The following is a 14,036-nucleotide window of genomic DNA, read 5'->3' on the forward strand; positions in this document are numbered from 1 at the left end:
TCAGAGTAAGTATAATATGTAAACTGCTTTGGTTGTACCACAGAAAGGTAGTATAGCAAATTCCTTCTCCCTTTATCTTCCAGGAAAATCAGATAGCAGTAGTCTAAAACCAGGGCTTCCCAAACCTGTCCTTAGGACCCCACAGTATGGTGGGTTTTCAGGATCTCTGCAATGACTATGTACAAGATAGATAAGATTCACAACCCATGTAAATTTACCTCATGCATATTCCTTGTGGAGATCTTGACAACCAACCTGGTTGTGGGGACTCCGGAGCAGATTTGAGCATTCCTGCCCTAGAGCAACAGCCTGAAATGCAGTTACACCATTCTTTTCAGCTTCCTGAGCCACAGCAGCAGGGATTTTCTGCTCCAGTCTCTCCCTTCCGGGTGGCCCACAAAGAAGAGTAAGGGGTGAGCCTGGAACAGACAACAGTTACTCTGCTCCCTAATCTAGTGGCCTCAGCTCCTATTGCTCCCCCTCCACTCGTGTTCTTGATGTTTGGCAGATAACCCAGAACATTGCATCACCTTTATGTGGCTAAGGAAGAGGAACAGAGTGGACAGTGTAAATCAGTTATGACACCCCTATGGAAACAGAGCAAGTGGAGTAAAGCAGTTATGGTACCCTCCTGTAAATGCTACACAAGCACCAGTTACCATGCATCATTCCTAGCCCCCTAACTGCTGGAAAGAGCAGAGCTAGAAATCTGCTTGAGACAGGAATGGTCAGATGGTTTTGATTTTTGCGCTATCCCCCTACATAACTGAGGCAGCCATGAGGAGAACAAAGTCAAAGATACAAGGAATGGCTGAAGGTTGTGTGAGAGAAATAAGGAACAGAGCAAGTGAAGGGTCTGGAAGGACTGGTGATGAGGATAGAAAGCGTGCTGTGGAAGGAGGGAGGAAAGAGGGTAGGTGAGTGAAGAAAGCACACAGCTGTTCTCTTGTTAAGAGACCAGGGTCTTTTATTGCAGAGGAAAGGAAGCTGGTTATGGTTCAAAATAGAGACGTGCCTTACTGGCCAAGGAGAAAAGCTGCTGGAGAAGGCAATTTTCCAGGACGGGAAAATTAGTGAACAATACGAGGGACTTAAGGACTACCAGAGATTGGACATAAGACTTGAGGATCACTAGGGAGACTTGGGATAGAGAACTAGGACCAAAAGGACAGAAGAGGAAAGTGGAAAGGGCCTCAGTCTGTCTAGACTCTTCCTCCCCCCCCCCCACAATGATTCTGCAGCCCCAGCATCCACCAGTACCTAAGCCCCAGCCATCCTTTGCATAGCAATGCTCCATGAGGATGGCAGCATGTTGGGGGGGGGGGGGTCACCCCCGACAGCTCACACTCATTCCTGGGCCCTCTAATACCCCTTCACACAGTACTACTTCCCTTTAGCTCTAAATGAAGCCCTGGCGGACCCCCCCTGCCAGATAAGGTATTAGTGTATCTTTGTCCTGATCTACACCTCCTGCTCCAGGCTGTTCCTTAAGCCTCACAGACCAATATGCTTCTTTGAATATTTTACATCTAGAGTTAACTACAGGATAGCCAATATATCCCATTGTTGGCCAGCAGGACTCACTTTCTTTTCCAGTGGCATTCAGTGCAGCACTGTCACCACATATCCATGCAGGCCTTTAGCACTCCTTGCCATTCAAACTGATTACTAAAGCAATAAATTTAAAACAATCTGTACAAGAACAGTAGCCAACAACTAAACTGAGATCCCCAAACTCATGTTACTTAACTATTTTTTTTCCCTGCAGGCAATGGTTTTGCACATAGCCAACTCCTTACCAGTGGCCTGGTTGACTTAATTGTGCCATTCCTACCTCTGGAATATGAACACGTGAAGCTGTGTGCTCGTGACGTCTTTATTGCTCAGGGGCTTCCATATACCAAGGATATGTTAGATGAGGTGGCCAGAATGATGATATTTGTTCCAAAGGAAGAAAGACTATTTTCTGCCCATGGCTGCAAATCTGTCTCCCAGCGAATCAACTACCTTGTGTCTTAGAACAGGTGACAAGAATTTCAAGTAACAGCAATCACTGAACAAAGAGAGAACAGGGCAAAACCAGACCCTGCCTCACACACACTAATAGTGGCACTGAATGATGGCACAGCTGCTTCCAGTGCTGCTGAATGGAGAGGAGATTGTGCAGCTCTATATACAGAGGTGGTCACACTGCCCTCAGTCTTAATATGGAGAATAGCTACAGGAGCCTACATAGTCCCCTGCTGAAAACAGCTGCTTCAAGAAAGGCCAATAGTATGTTAAGGAACATGGAGTGGCTTCAGCAGAAGGAAGGGGATTTGCTCCCTGGCAGTGATGCTGTTGGAGAAATCGGATCTCCACAAAGTGAGCATTAACCAAAGCACTACCAGTTTCTTCTCAATTTCTGTGGTGTGAATGTTATTTACTATGTTCAGATACATCATTCTAACAAAAGTGAAAACACCCAAGATATCTTAACACCACTTTATAACTAACAAAAAAAAAAAAGTCATATTACTTAAACTTGCCTTTGGTGCTCACTTAGTAAAGAATTGTTTTGCATTTAACACCACACTGTATTTCAGTTGGAGAGGCCCTGCCACACACACACACACAGTCTCCATTGTTTTAGGGAGCTATGCTTTTTCACAGAACCCACACACTGATTTTCAGCCTGTTTCCATCTGCCTGACGTCTGCAAATGACAAGTTTCTGTCTCCATCACATGGGAACCTCAAGCTAAAAGAATTGTCACATTTTTGTTTTAAATTGTGCTCATTTCCTACTGGACCTAATTTCAGGCATTTGCTGATCCCTGCCACTGTTGCCTGCTCGCATTAGAGGGGGGATACACATATCTTTGAACATATGAAATGAATCAAACACTAGCTCCAAGGTGCTAAAACTATATGCCAACAAACTGGTTTTTGCTATTCATAATGCTGAACTTAAAGCTGTAACATAATGCTGTTACAACTTGTACTCTATTTCTGGTTTCTTTCCAATGTGTGCATAAATGCTTTTACTATAAAGATTAAAGTTTTTATTTTTTTTAACTTTTGCAATAGTTTGTTCAGATTACACAGGCCACTTTGTAAGAGGATATTGCAGCAACCCACCTTTCTCTATTTCATGTCACCACTGCATTCAAAACTAGGTTGCTCAACATGCAGGACCATGTGTGGAGGATTTCCACTGCTGGCATTCTGTCTAAAATTCTGTTCAAACAGGACATTCTTTAATAGAACTACCCCCTAGCTCCTGTTACAGCTTTTTCTGCACATCAACTCATTATATAAAGTAAGTCATCAAGCACGCAGACTAATACCTGGGAATGAATCAGAGAAATGAATGAAGGGGGTGGGGGAGGAGAGCAGAGACAAGACACTGGCCATAGCAGAACCAAAAATTGTTTCATAATGGACATCACTCTGTACTTTCATGAATGTTTTTAAAATGAAAGAAATTAGAAATAGTTTGCTAGGTCCTTTGGAGCTGCTGCTTATCTGGACTCCCTAATTATAAATTGCATCAACAGCACCCACCCTTACCCCAAACCCCTGTGGCCTGATCCCTAGGACCACTGTGTCTCATTTACCCACCAACATTAATCCCATGGCTCTTCCCTGCAAGTCAGGCCCCCTCCTGCTTCCCCCTACCATAAGCTACCAGTAAATGTCTCTTGTACCACAATAAATTGGCCTTGGGATCTAGTGTCAACTCAAGCCAAGACTACAGCAGAAGCCCAAACACCAAGATCCTCTTCCTACTCTTGCCAGGTATTCCTGTAAAAGATGACAACAGGAGTATAGCCCTTCCATCAAATACATAATGTAACATGACAGCAAGTGTCACTATGTCCCTGCCTATAGCACAGTACTCACCCCTGTGGCACTCACATTTTCAGGAAGACCAAGCAAGGAGCTGGTCGTAGTGAGAGGCCAGAAAGTAGTGCTATATTGAGACTACTAACCTTCCCACCCTGTAGTCCTCCTGTCTTGTCTTCTCGCTCATTTTCTTTTTTTTTTTTTAGTTGGAGTCCATTGGCAGCAACAAGATGAGGGGAAAATCAGGACAGGTGCTTATTAAGGAATGCAAAACCACATGCCCCTGTACCCCTTGCCTTCACAAGATTTCCTTGCTAAGAGAATCTTGTGTGGGATAGAGCCTGTAAGCACACAGCCCCAGCAGGCACCAGTGCCATAGCTAGGACACAACCCTCCCTCTCTCACTACCCTGTTCATCCATGCCAGCATTTGGCACTGCCAAAAAGCTAGCAGATGTCATGGGTGAGATGGGGGGGGGGGGGGGGCAATGACAATTGAAAGGTTTACAAATTGCATGTAAAGTGGTGGGAGATTTGTAATTGTAAATACTTACCCAAATTGCAGAAAACGCTGATCTCAACTTGAAATGGTGTAGACACAATGTTACTGTAATCTGAAAAGTGTACTGTATGTAGTCTGGGCCCATTTCAACTTTCTATAGTAAGATGATGATATAGATAAGTTAAGCTATAATAATTTTCTTGTAAGAGTACCACAGTGGCTATAGAACTTTTCAATCGCAGCTCTTCTGCACACTATAGAAGGTATTCAATAAGAGTTTGCAGTTACTAGAGGTTTGACATAGTGGACGTAGAAAAGTGAGGAGATAGTGCTTTTGGAAGGGGCGGAAAGAGAAGATATTACCTCCTCCTCCTCCTCCTCCTCCTCTTTTAGCAAATTTCCATTTCACAGTAAGAGCATGACCACATGGTCAAGTTTTTCCAGTGGAAAGAGGCAATTCGTAAGAGCCTCATGGATCTGTTCTAGGAGCAGTGATGTTTAAACATGTTCATTCATGATCCAGGAAAAAGCAGCAACAAGTGACGATGAAATTTGGATATGCCACAAAAATAGGCAAAGTCAGGGCTGGCTCAAGAGAGAGTGGCTCCCTCTGTTCCACTTTGGTGCTCCTGCACATCAGCTCTCTGCTACCCAGCCAGCCCATCTGTATAACCTCTACTCACACCAGGGTTCCCAGGAGCAGGATCAATTACTACCGTCTTCAAAATGGTACCATTAATGTGTTCAACCTGCCATATGAAAAAAAAAAAGTCCTATGAGATGTAAACATAGAGTAGGCACGCTAGGCCATACCTTTTTGGAGTGCATAAAGTTAGATGAGTTTTGGAGGGGGGTGTTGGAAGTGATGGAGCGTATGTTGACAATGGCAGTAGAGTGGTCCTATAGGATTCTGTTGTTTGGGGATGAATCTCAATTGCGTGAGCAGGGTCTCCATCAATCCCAGATTCGGCTTGTGTGTGTAGCGCTACTGTTGGCACGAAAAACGGTGTTGGCGCATTGGATTCTGGAAGAACCACCAGCTATAAATCAGTGGTTGACCAGAATGATGCAGATGGCAAGGTGGGAGAAGGAACAATGCAAGTCTACTGGAAGGAGAGGTCAGGCATATAGATCTTTATGGCAGCTGTATGAGGTGTTGTACTCCGCGACACGGGCATCTCCAGGAGCAGGGGGAGGAGGGGGGACAGGGGGAGGGGAAGGTTATTTGGTATTAGGAACAGGGTTTGTGGGGAGGGGAAAAAATAAAAAATTAGAAGGAATGGTAGAGTGTGCTAACGCCTACTCTGCTGGCTTCATGTTGTAGGTTTTATATATAATTAGATGTGTGAACTGATAGTGGTGCTGTGATCCTTTTGCCGTTTGATATGTTTGAGACAGCTGGCTTACTGTGATGGAGTGTGATGTGACTTTTCTTCTAATAAAAATACTTAAAAAAAAAAAAAAAAGTCCTTATATAGCAGCTTGAAAACCCCAGTGGAAGAATTGCAAAAGACTATCACAAGAAGTCAGCAGCACTATTTTGAATAAGGCTCTAGAACAGGGGTGGGCAAGCTAGGTCTTCAAGAGCCACAATCCAGTCAGATTTTCAAGATTTCCACAATGCATGAGATCTCCTTGCATATAATGGAAGCAGTATATGCCTGCCTGCCTGCCTGCCTGCCTGCCCGCCCGCCCACCCACCCATCATATAGCCAAAACACAGCACATCTTGAGTCATCCTTGCCGTTAAAAAGTTGGTTGTACATTATCCATTACTGGTTCTCTCCATTGTTTGTACGCCATAGTGTAGCTGTTTTCTGTTTTGTTTTTGCCACTCCAACTCTAGACCATCAATACACCTACTGGGCGAAATAAACGAGTCAGACTACTAAACATCTCTACATATAGTGTTGCAGTTGCCCAGGTCTTGCATCTATGGAAGTGGAACCAACCCTTCAGCCATTGTGCTGTGGCTTTCTTCAGGTAAAACGAGGAAGATTGAAGAACACCACAACATGATGACTGAAACATTGATTCCACTTATTCAGACACAGCAAGACCTGCCCAACTGAAACAATCATGATGCCAGCCATGGAAGCCTAAGAGAACATCCCTACACAGAATTTCCATGCTAACAGAATACCTGGTCTCACACACTTAGAACATAATACCATCAGAGTACAGAATAAGTGACCAGAAATTAAAAATAGAAATACACAAATTAAACACAACCTCCAAGAATGCACACTGCATATGCAGTACACTACTAGAGAAATAGGAGCTGCAACTGCCCTTGTACTGTACAAAATATAAAATTATCAGATTTAAATTCCAAAAATCAACGTATTAAAATCACCCAAGTTAAAAAAAAAATTTCTACCTTGCAGTTTGGCAATTTCATTTTTTTAATCATATTGGTTTCCATCTCAGGTTTCTGTTGTCCTGTCTTCCCTTAACTCTCCTTCGAAGGTCTCCAGTCCATCTGATACTACTTCTCTCCCCCATCTCAGACACTGACCTCTACCCTCCTAGCTTACTTACATTTAATTTTCTCTCCATATATCCACTATGATTTCACTTCCCCTCATCATCCACTCCTGAATCTTCCTCTTTTACAGTATCTACCTACAGCTTTTAATCTTTCTCTCATCCGAGCCACCATCTCCCATCTCTCTTTCTCCTCAGCCTTTCAGTAACTTGCTCCGCGCCTGTATCCAGCATCTCTTCCCCTCCATCCAAAATCTCACCCTTGCACTCCTCCATTAAGGGGGAAGTTATTAATATGGCTACCATTAAGACAGGTTATTTTTTTTACCATGTCATGCTATCTTAGCACAGGGTCTCTCATTTTACACAGACACCCTGTGTTAAAATAGCATGACTTTTGGAAAAATAACCCCTCTTAATAGTAGCTCATGTTGATAACATCACTCTTTATCCCCTCCCCACTACCTGGATCCAGCAGCACTCCCCAACGTTCCTTCTAATGCTTTTTTCTTGGTCCCAGTACCAGCAGTGTTTTATATCATGCTACTTGTGCCAGCTCCAGCATCTCCCCGCTGCTGCATCCTCCCCCCCCCCCCTTTTGCAGTAACTTTCTTTTTTTACAAGGATGTGGCAAAGGGTAGATACTGGTAAAACACTACTTCCCTCTGTCAATAGGCGACCTCAATTCCACTCCCCAAACTTCCTGGCACCTTTTAAATCCTTCACTTGTTGGCTGGCAGCGAGCAACAACTCATACCTGCTGCTTGTGCTAACCCTGAACCTACCCTCTGATGCAACTTTCTGTCCACTGGTCCATGAAGTTGCATTGGAGGGAAGGCTGGGAACCAGTGCAAGCAACAGATGAGTCGCTGTCATCAAAGAACTAAAGGACTTAAAAGGTGCCAGAGTGGGAGTGGAGTTAAGACACCCCCAATCACTTGGTAGTGGTGGTGGGGTCGGTCTCATATCCACCTATTTTGGCTCAGGCCTGCCCAAAATTCAGAGTATGGCTATGCTCCTGAGTAAAACGGGCTAAGAACTATGAAATACAAGTGCAGTCATTCTGCAGTGCCTTTTTAGCTCTCCTCATCCTATTCCTCTCCTTGAGAGCTTCAACTGATCAGGTAACTCTTACCCGTGCCTTTCCAGTCCATCAGCAATTCCAGTTTCTGTTCTTTCCATTTTGCTGCCTTTTATACCCCAAACTGATTTCCTGATTCAGTGTGTTTTGCTCCCCCGATCATGTTTTTTTAAATTGCTTCTAAATCTTAACACCTTATTCTCGTTTATAGCTATGTTTATAAAATTAATTTCCTTATAATAAAATGTAATTCCTAAGGTTGTCTCAAATAGACTAAGCTGTATAGAATAGGGACAGTTGTATGTATACAGTGCTGTACCTGAGTAACAGCACCACAAATATGTATAAGTAATAATAGTAATTTAAAATGCTTAGAATAGCCTAGATACACCTTTGTCAACTTTAACCCAGTTCTGTGTAACATAACTACACAGGATGTTATTTGCAGTCTGGGCAGAGTGAAGTAGGCAACAGTTTAGCAAACTAACAGCAAAAGGGTTAACAGATTGACTCAGCAGATAAAAGTAATCTTTCAAATTGTACTATGCACTACGTAGGCCAGAGCTTGGCAGTTTTTCCATCCAAGGTGGCATACATATAGCATGGGACTAGCAATACACATGCTACTACTGCAAACTGTCCACAACGACTAAGGAGTGGAGGAGTGGCCTAGTGGTTAGGGTGGTGGACTTTGGTCCTGGGGAACTGAGTTTGATTCCCGGCACAGGCAGCTCCTTGTGACTCTGGGCAAGTCACTTAACCCTCCATTGCCCCATGTAAGCCGCATTGAGCCTGCCATGAGTGGGAAAGTGCGGGGTACAAATGTAACAATAATAATAAGGTTATTTCATTCTCAGATATTGCATCACTTACCATTCATACTTTATTCCTTTTCCACTCTTTGTGTAGAACTGTGGTCTCCAACACATAGCCCCTGCAGTCCATATTTGAAGTACTCATGCCCAGCGACCCCCCGCCGCTACTGTGGGTAGAGAAAAGGCCCTGTGAAGCTTCGATGGGTTGTGTGTGCCTGAGTGGTCACACTGACACACATGTGCGTGCGCACACACATATGCCAGTCAATTCACCTCTACTTGTGCATGCATGCGCAAATGCTACTCAGTGGAGCTTCATGGGGCATTTTCTCTAGCCGCAGTAGTGGCAAAACCTCCTGACAGTGACTCAGCTCAGATTTAAAAATGTACCCACATAATTCACTTTGAAAACAGATGAGCAAACATTGCTTTCTTGTCCTTGACTATAATATTGGATTTTTCCACCCAAAATACAAGACATTACATTTGTAAGACCTCCCCTCCTGGTGGAGGACTATTAAGGACCAAAACAATTTCTTTCCTTTTGGGCTGTGGAGGATTAATAGTAATACAGAAACTGAGTCATTTATGGTTTTTATAACTGTTAAGGTTATCAATAGAAATCAAACAAAATAAAACATGGAAAAGAAAATAAGATACCACCTTTTTTATTGGACATAATACATTTCTTGATTAGCTTTCGAAGGTTGCCCTTCTTCCTCAGATCGGAAATAAGCAAATGTGCTAGCTGACAGTGTATATAAGTGAAAACATTCAAGCATTACTATGACAGTCTGACAGGGTGGGAGGAGGGGGGTGGGTAGGAAGTATGCATGGGGACATCAAAGCATATCATTGATATTCTAACAGGGTGGGTGTGGATAGGTGAGGGGAGGGTGATCAACAGAGACATACAGCTTTATGGTTTATAATGGGCTAGGAACCCCAGATCCTTGTTAAGTCCTTTCTGTTGGGTGTTAAAATATTCAATCATTCTGACTTCAAAGGTCTTACGTTCTTGTATGGTTTTAAAGTTACCTTTCAGGATTCTCACTGTGAAGTCACTGGTACAGTGTCCTGGTCCTGTAAAATGTTGACCAACAGGCGTGGGAACCCTGCTGGCACCAGTATTGTTCATATGATGTCTATGTAAATTGAATCTTGTCTTAAGTATCTGGCCTGTTTCTCCAATATAGCATCCTTCGTTACATTTTTTACACTGAATGATATATACCACATTGGAAGATGAGCAAGTGAAAGATCCCTTTATGTTGAATATCTTTCCTTTGTGGATGACTTTGGGGTCCTGTGAAATATTTTGGCATAGTTTGCAACTGGATAAATTACAGGGAAGTGTGCCCTTCTGTTCCTTTTCAGTCTGTGAAGGAAGTTTACTTCTGATTAGCTTGTGTTTTAAATTGGGTGGCTGTCGGAAGGCCAGTACTGGTGGGGATGGGAATATCTCTTTCAGTAATTCATCCTCCTGGAGTATAGGTTGTAGATCTCTTATGATTTTCCTCAGTTTTTCCAGCTCTGGATTGTATGTCACTACAAGCGGGATTCTGTCTGTGGATTTTTTTCTTTTTGTACTGTAGCAGATTCTCCCTGGGTGTTTTGAGGGAGGAGGCAATATTCTTGGAGATATTCCCATCCCCACCAGTACTGGCCTTCCGACAGCCACCCAATTTAAAACACAAGCTAATCAGAAGTAAACTTCCTTCACAGACTGAAAAGGAACAGAAGGGCACACTTCCCTGTAATTTATCCAGTTGCAAACTATGCCAAAATATTTCACAGGACCCCAAAGTCATCCACAAAGGAAAGATATTCAACTTAAAGGGATCTTTCACTTGCTCATCTTCCAATGTGGTATATATCATTCAGTGTAAAAAATGTAACGAAGGATGCTATATTGGAGAAACAGGCCAGATGCTTAAGACAAGATTCAATTTACATAGACATCATATGAACAATACTGGTGCCAGCAGGGTTCCCACGCCTGTTGGTCAACATTTTACAGGACCAGGACACTACCAGTGACTTCACAGTGAGAATCCTCAAAGGTAACTTTAAAACCATACAAGAACGTAAGACCTTTGAAGTCAGAATGATTGAATATTTTAACACCCAACAGAAAGGACTTAACAAGGATCTGGGGTTCCTAGCCCATTATAAACCATAAAGCTGTATGTCTCTGTTGATCACCCTCCCTCACCTATCCACACCCACCCTGTTAGAATATCAATGATATGCTTTGATGTCCCCATGCATACTTCCTACCCACCCCCCTCCTCCCACCATGTCAGACTGTCATAGTAATGCTTGAATGTTTTCACTTATATACACTGTCAGCTAGCACATTTGCTTATTTCCGATCTGAGGAAGAAGGGCAACCTTCGAAAGCTAATCAAGAAATGTATTATGTCCAATAAAAAAGGTGGTATCTTATTTTCTTTTCCATGTTTTATTTTGTTTGATTTCTATTGATAACCTTAAGAGTGGACTAACACGGCTACCATACTCCTCTACTTATAACTGTTAACAAACCAAAATAAAGTGAAAAATATGTCATTGTACGATCAAAATTAATATTTAAAATTACATTTGTAAACCTAAAATCTTTTGGTGGACCCCAGAGCTCTCTTGTATCTACTTTGCAGCTCTTTACAAGTGCAGGTCCGCTTATTAGCTTGCTGGCTCCAGTCATCACCAACTAGAAAAATGTTACACTGTTCAAGGACTGAGGGTGACTGGACAGGTTTTAAAAATGGACAGTCATCTGCAGGGCATTAAGTTCTGGTGGTCAGTCAGTTTTTGGAACTGGTAAGACTGAGCCTTCTATTAAGTGGAAAAAGGGCATATTTCAGTTGGTGTTTCAAATATAAAAAGTTCTAAGTATAAAATGTGTGTGTTCTTTAAATAAAAACAGTACGTGAACATATGTAATAATCTTTTGGCATCACCTTGCACAAATGTGAGAAAACAGTGCTATTCACCTCACCCTGATCTTGCCCAAACTTCTATAGTGTAATACTCCTAACCTAAACGGTACTTCACATGGTATTGTTTTCCTCTACCCTTTTGAAGACATCTCCCCAAAGCTAAGACACAGGCTTAGGAAAATGGGTAACACGCAATAAATGCTAGGGCTCCTGGTTAAAGGACACTTCTTTTCCTCTTCCTCCCACCCACTCCTCCACAAAAGACTTAGCACACCGACAAGGGAAGGCAGACAATTCAAGTTTAATTTTGCCAATAATATTGCAACTTTTAAAATTTATTTAAAACAAAATTCAAATTGGCAAAATTCCCTGTGGAACAGGCAGAAGGGCCCCTGAGAGGCCAATATATACATCAAGTTTAACACTGTTAGCAGTTCACAGTCAGACAATAAAAGTGAGAATTAAATTAGAGAAAAAACACCAAAATATATTACATTAATAATAATAAAACCCAAACACTGGTAGTGTAACCCACTGATGTGATGTGCATAGTGTGCCTCTAATACAGCCCCTGGGAAATCCCACCAGTCTCTGAACCTGCTGCCTCTCTCTAACTTCTTGAACATGACATGTGCAACCTTTGGTATTGCCCTATTTCTGCATACATCAGTTTTTACTTATAAACCAAAGGTCACCAGGAATTCAAATCAAAAGATGTTTTAAAGGGTTAGAAACTACTCTAAACATACTGCCCAAGTTTTCAGTTTACACTAATTATTCCCAAACCCTTAGGCTCCAAGTACCTGCAGTAGTTGGATATTGGATTTGTTACTCAACTTTATAAACCTAAGCTCAAGGCAAATTACGTTTGAAAAGTGAGAGAGAGAACTTCCCTACCCTTGAGGGCTTACAATCTAAGTTTCCACCTGAGGCAATGGAGAGCGAACTAACTTTTCCAAGGTCACAGAGTGGTAGTGAAAGGAGAGGGATTCAAACCCTGGTTTTCTCACCACTGCTCTAACCATTTGGTTACCCCTCGATTGTTTAAAAACCTTTGCTTTTTGAAAGTCAGCTGAAGCTTAAATGTCTCTATCCATCATAAAATCTAACAGGAATGTCACTGAACAGGCAGCATGGAGCATTTAATTCTCAGCTGTTAGTCACAGCCTCAACCAGATTACACAGTATGCAACACCAAAAGCCTAATAATTTACAGATCAATTCTTAAAACATGAATTTAAAAAAAAAGTTACAAAATTAAAAATTAGAACCTTTTCCTCTTAATTTCAATAAATTGGTTTCCTGGGATTTCACAGGGTTAAAAGGTAAACAAAGGCCAGTTAATGCAGATTTTCATGATTCTTCCATACAGGTGTATCATTTCATAATACATAAATTTGAAACCAACATGAAGCGAGCAACTTGCTGAGCTTACAATCAATCATGTTGAACTGCCCATTTTAGCAAGCTCAGATGAGGAAAAATTGGGATAAGGATTCCAACTGTACTCTGTTATGATCCCTTTTAAATAAAATATGTACTCCATTGGCCAAAATGGCAATAGACTTCTTCTCCCCAACCCTTCCCATGAAGAATGATTGCACATACTGGGTCTATGTGACATGGCCTTGCTCTCAGAGTTTTCCCAATTAAAAATCCAAGCATAGGGATAGCATGTGTTACATAAATTAAATGTTAATGGACAAATTTTTATCTGAATTTTTATACAACACTATTTTACTTAAGAGCTCTTCTAGGGGTATAAGTGGAACAATCCATCTGTTTCTCAAAGCAGCTTCCAACTGCAAACAAGTAAAGGAAAATGCAGCACCTGAATTGTTTAACTTGTAATCTATTAAAAATGCCTTGTGGATAATGAACTGGAGCAGCCCTAGCAATGCCACAAAAGACACTACATTCACTTATGGTGAAATCAGGAGGCAGTGACGGTACCACAAAATGAGGAGGCAGGATAGAATGGGGTTAATGCAAGTGGCTATTGTCCTAGCTTGCAAGAGAGGTGGCGGTCCAGGGTGTAGCGCTAACAAAAGTCCTTGTTATGAGCTCAGTGGGCCTTGCCCCAATGCCTCATCACATGACAATGAAATTTCTCTGCCCAAGGTGAAGTGAATTAACACAAAACCGCAAATTATAGACCTGCTGCACTTGTATGCTTACAATGGCAGACACCCAGAATACAACACAACAAGTGTGATAAATAAGCACTCAAATATTTTAATAAAATACTGGGAATGCAGTCTGGAACCTCTCTGTATAGCTGTTAGTTTGAGCAAAGGAGAAAGCAAGAAATGTATTGAACTAAGTTACTGTTACAAGCAAGAGGGATTGCTATATGGTGGGAGTCAGTGCCAAGGTGCAGTAA

The 14,036-nt window shown here is 42.1% G+C and overlaps 1 protein-coding gene across 1 annotated transcript in view; it reads left to right on the forward strand.

Annotated features, from left to right (window-relative positions):
- Positions 1 to 5,527, forward strand: part of TOR3A (torsin family 3 member A) — a 47,133-nt gene extending 41,606 nt beyond the window's left edge. Inside the window, 1 exon segment of the mRNA XM_030208523.1 lies at positions 1,769 to 5,527. Within this exon segment, the coding sequence (XP_030064383.1) occupies positions 1,769 to 2,019 (251 nt within the window). The 3' untranslated portion in view covers positions 2,020 to 5,527.
- The last annotated feature ends 8,509 nt before the right edge of the window (positions 5,528 to 14,036 follow it).

The sequence above is a fragment of the Microcaecilia unicolor genome, chromosome 6 (assembly GCF_901765095.1).
Source record: "Microcaecilia unicolor chromosome 6, aMicUni1.1, whole genome shotgun sequence".
Classification (NCBI taxonomy): Eukaryota; Metazoa; Chordata; class Amphibia; order Gymnophiona; family Siphonopidae; genus Microcaecilia; species Microcaecilia unicolor.